Here is a 9,542-nt window from a genome sequence, read left to right as displayed (position 1 = left end):
TCACTTTTATACAGAAAATCTAAAGAAAATTAAACATATACAGAAAGATTATACAAATACAATTTCAATCACCAAGCCTGTCACTTGAAGCAAATATCCATTAATGTCCGCGGCAGCGAGCGTGTTGAGCCGTTTAGTGAAACTGACGCAAATAACAGTTGAAATAAATAAAATACTTCTGATATAAACATTTATATTAAATATGCCATTCAAATTAATGGAGTTAAACACTTAAACATGAAATCATTACTGAAGTTACAACATTTTTTTAAATTCAATCATTAGAAATATTTGTTGTGGATGCGATTGTTTTTGAACACTTTTCCTGTGGCGTGCTTTAATGTTTTAACCACAGAGATAATTGCTTATCATGATAATACCAGATTATCTGAGAAAATAGTTTCGTGCAAATAATGCCCAAGGCCTATCTGTTTCCATTAAAAATATAAATAAATTAAAAATACAATTCGGCAAGTGGAAAAGATTGAGAAAAACTTTCTCTGAAATGTATTTTACACTATTCGATTTATGTAGGCTATTCAAAAACAAGGCAAGGATAGACAACTACTTGATTTGTATTAATGTAATGTTTCTTGTACCGTTTATATCATTTGCATATGATTATTCATCCACGTGATAACGTTTAAGTTATCACGTGGATGAATAATCATATGCAAATGATATGTAGATGAGGATCTGCATAGTAAAACTAGGCGTTGTAAGCTCCATATATGGTTATTTCGGGTGGAGACGCATGTACGCACAATCTTCCTCTGACTGGGATTTATAAAGTGAATTCTGCGCAGGTTCTGGCGTACGCACGGTTTTATAAGTCTGAATATTTTGGCTTTCGGGCGCACGTACACTTTTAGTAAGGTTCCTACACACAGTTTTATAAATGAGGCCCCAGGTCTTTACACAGAACTGGTACACTACTGCCCTCTTCTGGCTGTAATGTAGAAAATCCACAAGGGACCTTTATGCTTTAAGTTAAAACATTCGTGAGAGATGATTGTACAAGAATAAATAAAAAAAAAATGCAAATACACTATTTCTACTGTAAATCTACATTAACATTTTTACATTAAACCTATTAACTATTGCCAAAAGTGTCAAATGTAAAGGAGTTTCATAAAGGACATTGTAACAGGACACTGTTGTCATCTGCTGAAGGTGACCAGAGAACTTCCCTTTCAGTGGTAAATGTGGGAAGTGAACTCACTCTCCCTCGTCTCTTCTCACTGCTTTGTATATGTGTGAAAGCACAGTTTCACTAAATAAACTATTGTGGCAGAAACTTTCAAAGGTTTAAAGGGTTTCAGGGTCAAGGGAAGTTATGTCAGCAACTCATAAAATAATGTAGTGGAACTATATATAGTAGGCCATAAATATCCTTACATAATAGTTGTCACACGGGGAAGTTGTATTACAATTGTTTCATAATTGTATAATTGTTTTGACTGAGGTTACATTGTGACAATTTACCCCATATAGGGCCCTGCTAATGAATTGGATCTTTTTCTTTGGGCAGAGATGTTGGAAATGTAGAAATAGCTTTTGTGTAGCCAAAACTATCTTTTACCGAAATTAACTTTCAAAAATAAAATTTTCACTGGCTCTATACCTTAAATAGATACAGTATACAGTACATATTATTAAACAAACTGCTACAATATCATTCTCAACAAATACTTCATTATTTCTTCTTTTTTAATATTACTACTGCTATTGTTATTCACCTTTACTACACCAGACAATAGTCAGAATAAACAGAAGACACTTTTTTATATCTCAAGTACAATATACTGCATCTTCCACAAATTGAGTGTAAATGTCTTGGGATTTTTGGGGCATCCATGCACAACCTGATTAACTTCTGAAACTCTCTTAAATTCAGGCACTGTTGATGATTTCATTTCATTTGATTTAATGCTCTATTATTAAATCACAATTAAGTTACTATTTGATTAAACAACAATCCACACACTCTTATCTGAATCTAATATATTGACTACTCTCTCTTCAGACACATTGGACATAATTGTCATTGGCTATTTTTTTTCGCCTGCCAGACATAATGTTTCTAAATAATATTAACTTACAATTCAGTGAACTGATTTGTTGAAATCAAAACAAAATTAAGTCCTAGCCAATGGGATTGCTACTTGCGCATTAGTTCCACCCACTACTGAAGCATCCAGTTGGCAGTGGTGTCTACTTGTCGGCATGATAGTCTTTTCTTCCCTATTGTTTTCTCCAAAGAAAAAATGTAGGGCGGGACTTGATTTTGTCTATCAGTCGATTAAATCGTTGTCATTTGCTTTTGCTGTGATCTCATGACAGGTTGTCCCACCCTTGTGCCAGTAAACACGTCACAGAATAGATGTCGCTGCAAGGAAGAGGAAAGTTATTTTGACTAAAGTTTTCGAGGGCACATGAATTTAAATAATAATTATGTGCATGGATAAATAATTTATAATAAATACTGCAAAATTCCATAAAAAATAAGAATGGGCAATTTTGAGCATGGTGACTTTAAAGGCTTCTTTTTATGTGAAGGGATACTTCACCGATTTTCCAGTTTTGTATCAGTAGAAACCCGGTAGTATTTTCGAATGACCATGCTTCCCTCCCTCATGTCCCCCTGAGATGAGAGATTTCTGTATTGTGTGTCTGGAAAAAAAAACTCAGATGGCACAAAAATCATAATTTTGCGTCATCGGAGGCTTTTTTGGCCAGAGGCTAGAGCCTACGGCCAGTAGTAGGAGCTAGTTCCGCATGTTTTCAACCCGCCCATAGGGGGTGGGATCTCACGATAAAACAGTGTCTTTTCAGTTTCGAGTCAACTAGTAGCCTAGTTGTATAATTTCCTCTGTAACCGGTAGGCGTGGCTTGGGAGTGGCCTCGTAGGGCAGCGAAGCAAGTGCATTCTGGGAGTTGTTGTCTTTCATCCACATGAGCCAAAAATACTTTTTCTGGCTTTTCTCAGTCTAGAAGGCACCAACATCATACATAAATGACATAAATGTACATAAATGGCCCAATTTAAATACACATTCATCTTTCCAGCGGTGAAATATCCCTTTAAATATTTCAGCAGCACTTGTAGCTGTAAAATCTGTACCTCATCCTTATTGATGTCAAACTGGTGAAAAGTTTGAACTCTTGAGGTTAAAAATGAATCCGAAGTGGAATTTGAAAGCCTGATTTTTTTTTTTTTGAGGTGATGGTTTTGCTACACTGTAAAAAGTGATTAGTTGACTTAACTTAAAAAAATTGAGGAAACCCATTGCCTTAAAATGATTAAGTAAATAAACTTCATGCTTAATTGAAAAAAAATTAGTAACTTGGAATTGTAAAGTTCACTTAACTTATTTTTTTCAATTAAGCATGAAGTTTATTTACTTAATAATTTTAAGGCAACGGGTTTACAATTTTGTTTTTAAGTAAGTGAACTGAACACTTTTTACAGTATACCATCCACGTCCAGCATCTCAAACACAGAGCAGGAATGGCGATGGATGAAGGTCTTTTTCGCATGATGCTACGAACACAGACACAATTCAGCACATGTGACATTGATCACAGCATAGCTTTTCTTGATCTCATAAACCAATATCAGTGATAAAGACAAAGGGAATTTGGCCATAAATGGGGGTTTTCCTGGTGGGGAAGTGGCTTTTTGCTCAGATATTGTAGGTCCTGTATTGTGGTAAGTGTGGAGGGGCTGTTTTTGATGTGCTCATGTTTTGTAAGAGAATGTCTCACTTCACTACTGAGCATAATGCAGACCATTGGATACAACTCTTCAAAATCAATTTCTCTGTCTGCATCCCAATCCAGCATGTTGAAGGTCAGCATCATGTGTTTCTTCCCCATTGTAGTCACATGCTTCATGAAAAGGTAGAACTGAATGTCTGAGGAAGGGAAAAGAAAAGCACAACGGTTATTCGAAACATTGAAATTCCACCATATATCCACTTATGCATAAAAATTACATAAAAAGATTCATAGAAATAACAGATTCATGAAATCCCTAGTGAAAACTAAATATACTAAATTATATTTGAAATACATTTATTTATGCTAAGTATACTACAAATATATTTACATATTACTTAATATAAATACTCTGCAAGTTTACTTTTGATGCACTAAATTTATATACTTAAAGTCTGCATTATCATGACTTATTATGTCACTTATTGTCATTTATTTTTTCACTGATTATCTTATTTTCATATGGTTTAGCAATCATTTGGTAATATCTGTTTATAGTATGTATATTTGTTTTGTTTATATAACAGTGAGGTTTATTGTATTTGGTCTGTCTATAGTCTGTGGAGTAAGTTTTTCATTGTACTTGGCAATAATAAATGACTTGACTTGACTTGACTTGTCTGCTAAATTGGAACAACTGTTTTTGTACTTAATGTGCTTAAGTTATCCAGAAATAGTACTGAGGTCCAACTAAAGATATGTACACTTTAAATATCTTGCATTTAAAGACTGATGTCACTTACTATCCTTACTAATAGTGATATTAAAACATTTAATATCATAAGAAATGTGCATTTTGCAATAAAGAAGTACTCCAAATGTAATTATAATTTATATATCAGACAAGTCTCAGTGATATGTTAGTAAGCTAATGGATTTGTTGTACTTAGTATGAAATAAATGTATTTTATATACATTTTGGTATAGGTTTTTTTTCACTAGGGTTGTCCTCTTAATAAAGATGAAATATGCATTAACAAGTAATTATTCTTACCGTTCAGTGTTTTTCTTTCTTTCTCATGACTATCCAGAAGGCAGAAATAATCTTTTTAAAGAATTTTTTTAGTGTTTCTCAGTTAGAGAATTCAATAAAATTTGTTTAAATTCAAATAATGGATAAAAAAAAAATTCCTTCTTTTAACTTAATTTTTCTCTTTGGGTTGAAATAACATCACCCTTCATTTAATACTTTTACCATGGTAATTATGTTTTAGAATTCCATATAGAATGGCTGGGTCTGAAATCATAAGATTTGCCTCGCTGTCCTATCAATGGACTTTGTGCTGGAAGGTACCTTACGAAACTGATTTTGGTTTGATGATCTACAACAAAATAGATCTTATATTTATTTACTACAATAACTTCTCACTATAATGACATCAAAAGTGGAAAAATTTGGTTAAAACATACATTTACACACAACCTGACCACCAACTGCAACTTTCAGACACCATATATTTATTTGTTTAACGCAACTGTGACAGAATCGAACGCGCAGAATTATGGGGCAGCATTTTTCAGCTTTCGGACACGACCACTGAGCTGAGAGTTCTTTGTTTTATTTTCTTTTTTAAATGTAATCTATTGAACACTTTTCATGTATCATGCTGAATAGTGTCATCGGTGTTTCATGTGTAATTTCTAATCAGAACCCTTAATGCACAAATCACTAAATGACATAATCTGAGTGAAAAGGGGAATTTTTGAATTGGAAAAAACAGCAGAGCTGGGTATAGGGATAAGCAAATCAAACACAGTAATGTAACCAGGTAAATCATCCTCTGGCTTTCAGATGAGAACTTGTGGCAAAAATTCCCAAGGTGTTTTAAAACAAATATTTGACTAAATTTCTTTCCCACCCTTTAGGCTCAGTAGTCCACACTGGAAACTAATTAGCAATTTCATGTCTTATCTTTTCCTGCCAAATATAATGCAGTCCAATAAAAGTGCAATACTATCCCGAACAGGCTTCGTTATTGTATATAAATAGACCATTATTAGAGAAGAGATGGGACTAGATGAGGAAGTCCGAGGAAAGCTCAGGTTCTGGAGTTGCTCATTCTGTGTTTGGTTCCTCTATAACCTGCACTGGACTTTTCCTGGCCAGGGAAATTCTGCCCTCCTGACACGTTACTTATAAGCTTGCACACCAAAACACAACAAAGCAAAGCGAGGTCAGTCTGGTTGTGGATGTTAATCTTGTTGGATTTTTGAGTGATCAAAGGTAAGTCTCTTTTATAATCTCATTAAAAGTACCACTTAATTATTTTATTGAAGTATTGTTAATACTAAATATTATTTAATATTAAAATGTATAAAATATTTGTTCAGTTATTTATGGTAGCCCAAGAGTTCATCACGAGCAATAGTTTTGCTTCACAGACAAAGATTTTATATTTAAACTGACAATTTTATAAATTAATAACAATAGCAGAAGTAGGATTAACCAATATAACATGCATAACAAACAATAGGCCAAATATTCTATTACAAAATGACAAGGCAAATGACCATAAACCTTTTCTTTTTTTACCAACAGATGATTTTTCTCTTGCTAGGTACATTGATGTTTCTCCAGTCTTCTACTGTAGGATCCATCAAAACAACTGAGATTTACTGGACACTTAAACCGAATGGTTTGTATCTATGAATCATATCTGAAGAATTTTTTTTTCATTGTGTATAGTTTCTCCTAGACGTTTACTTGACCCTGAAATACTCCTACTTGAGCTCTGCTTAAAAAACTGGAATTTAATTGTATTCGGGCTTGTTTTTATATAGTTGCACCTCTAATTTTTATTTTCCAATTGTCTGTCAACAGTGCTTGTGGTGAATGTAGACTCTGGTAAAGATGTAAATATGGTACAAGTGCCACTTATCTGTGGAGAAGCCTATGAAGGGCAAAATGTTACATGGACCAAAAACAAAGATGAAAATCTGGAGGCTCAAGGAAACAGGATCCTGGTCACAGTGGAGGGGTGGAAGGGGGCCAATTACTCCTGTTTCAACAAGGATGGCTCCTACCTAAACCACACACTGGTGCTGGCTCAGTGGACCTTCAAGAAGATTATCAAGAACACTCCTGAGAAAGGTAGACCCATCATTTACATTTTGTAGCACTGTCATAATACTAAAATGGTTTCAAACCTTCCAGAAAATTTCTGATTATTATCAATGTTGAAAATAGTTGTGCTGCTTACTATTTTTGTCGAAACCATGATAAAAACAATTCAGGATTCTCTGATGAATAGTCCAAAAGAATAGCAATCTTTTACCATTATAAATGGCTTTTTTTTATAAGAGTCTTTGCTTTACATAGAAGTATTAATTTAAAACACTTGATTGCAAACGATTTGTACGTTTATAATGTGTATTTATTTTATTTATTTAATTACCAAACAAGGTTACATCCATTGTTCAACAAATAACTATGGAGGTTCCTTCCAATGTTCCTGGACATGGGATAAGAACAGGCATGGCCATGTTGCTCATATCAAAGCCTCACGGTAAGTTTCCCAAACTTGTTCTGCCATCTGCAGTGATGTGAGGAATGTGAAAAAAAAATTTTTTTGGACTGTGTGATTCTGATCCAGGCTTCACGGTGGAAGCAACATCAGCTGCAGTCTGGATTCAGAAGGACAGAGTATCACATGCTTAGATCAAGACTACTGTGCTTATTCAGAGGAGGTGGACCGCATCAACCTGACCATATACTTCAGAAGTAGCTTTGTTGTAGAAACCTACAACAAAAAGTTCCACATCATGGATATCGGTGAGCGCTTAAAAATTGATAAGATGGGGCTTAGAAGTAATATGCCGCTCATCTGAATATGAAACAATGTTGCTGACATCTTTTTCTCCACTTTTAAGTGAGGCCTGATGTGGTGGCTATTAGCAGGATCAATAAAACATCTGTCGAAGTTGGCTATCCGCACTCCTGGAACACACCATCTTCCTACTTCCCTCTCATCTTCCAAGTGAAAGAGATTCGCTGTCAGAAAGGCAAAAAATGTGACTGCTCCAAACCGAACTTGCCAAAGGTATTGTTAAATTATTTAACATATAATAATTACTGGTTAAAAGTTTGGAATAATTACGATTTGTAATGTCTCTTGTGCTCGCCATTCATTTGATCAAAAATAGAATACAAACAAATATATTGAAATATTATTACAATTAAAAAAAAACTTTTTTAATAATTTTTTTATGGAATTTAAAATATGAGAATATTTGTTCTCACTATATAAATGTGTAAATATATATATATATATATATATATATATATATATATATATATATATATATATATATATATATATATATATATATATATATATATATAATCATTAAAACTATTATTATTATATGTATTAATATTTGTTCTCATTGTGCTTAGACTTACCTCACTCAAAGCAACCAGGTCCCAGTGAAAAAAGGGATGGCGGTGTGTGTGAGAGCGAAGGATGAATTCTGTAATTCCTCTTGGAGTGAATGGAGCCTGTACAAGTATGTGTATATAGCGGGAGATTAATTTGCCTTATCCCTAAAATAATATCCTTATTGCTTTATTAATTAATGTTTTTGTTTTTCTGCACACACTGTAATACAAACTTTCTCTGTTTATTTTTTAGATTCAGAAACAAAAAAAACAAGAAGCACTGGAACCAAGAACCAAAGTTAATGATGCTATAATTTATTATGTATAATTAAATACAGCTTTATATTTTTAAACCTTTTTAACCATTATGAACAATGATTGACTCTTATTAGACTTACTTTGGTCATATACTGTATAATTAAATACAACTATAACTTTTAATAGTTAATCTATTGTATAATAGAATGAATAACACTATCATGCCCTTAAATTAATTATTTATTACTGTAATATTGCGTTACATGTATTTATTATGATTGCAATGTTTCTGATGTCTTTACATGATTATATCAGACATAAAACATCAATATGCTCTTAATTCAGTTTGTGTTGCATGTTTAAATTCAAAAACATGTGATTTCATGTAATGTCTCACCAGTTGTGAACTATTATGTACTGTAGTGTGTAGGCTGCTAAAAATTACACACATTTGAAAGGCATGGACTTGGTTAGGGTCCTAATTATGTGCAAATGTCTTTCTTTTTCTGTAGATCACACACAAGACTGCTCAAGACAGAAATTATTGTCACAGCTCAGTGTGGAGCAAAACAAAGTGCTATTCCCCTCAGTTCAACCGAGTTACAACATCAAAGCAGAAGCACTGCTTGAATCACTGATTGTTCAAATGTTGTGTAGAAAATTAACCCTCTATCGCAGCCTGGAAAAAACACGTGTGAGTGATACTTAACCACCATGAATTGTCTCTTGTAAAAACACAAGCGCTGGGTTTTTGGAAATGATACAATTTGTGGTTCATTTTGAGGAACTTACCCAAACAATTTTGCCATTCATTCTCAGAGCAGATCAGCCGTGACTGAAACTCTGCTAATTACCAAAATTAAGTTTTAGTTTTAAATGAGGTGAATGAAAATAAACGAATCATTAAAATGATTACAGATAATATTTTAAAAAGATACATCATCTATACATTTTAAAAAGAGCCGAAACCTTGTCTGTATTTATTCTTGATTTATACAAGTTGGTTTCTTAACATCTTAAGAAAGCCACAGTCCCTCCTTATCAGAGTTTTTTCAAGGCAAGTGTGACATTAAAACGGATTTCCTCAACATCATTATGAGAGTGAAGAGGGTACAGATTGCTGACC

At 33.4% G+C, this 9,542-nt stretch overlaps 1 protein-coding gene across 1 annotated transcript; it reads left to right on the top strand.

Moving 5' to 3' along the window:
* Positions 1-6,325: 6,325 nt before the first annotated feature.
* On the top strand, positions 6,326-8,311 carry il12ba (interleukin 12Ba; the record flags this gene model as incomplete). The annotated part of the gene is made up of 6 exons (XM_081382095.1): positions 6,326-6,416; positions 6,602-6,871; positions 7,184-7,286; positions 7,374-7,552; positions 7,651-7,820; positions 8,177-8,311. Exons 1-6 carry the CDS (start codon positions 6,347-6,349, stop codon positions 8,309-8,311), a joined length of 927 nt encoding a protein of 308 aa, XP_081238221.1. The 5' UTR covers positions 6,326-6,346.
* Positions 8,312-9,542: the final 1,231 nt, after the last annotated feature.

Source organism: Scardinius erythrophthalmus, assembly GCF_964197995.2.
Source record: "Scardinius erythrophthalmus genome assembly, chromosome: 13".
NCBI classification, from domain to species: domain Eukaryota; kingdom Metazoa; phylum Chordata; class Actinopteri; order Cypriniformes; family Leuciscidae; genus Scardinius; species Scardinius erythrophthalmus.
Note: the sequence above shows the minus strand (reverse complement) of the source record. Positions and strands in the feature narration are given on the sequence as shown.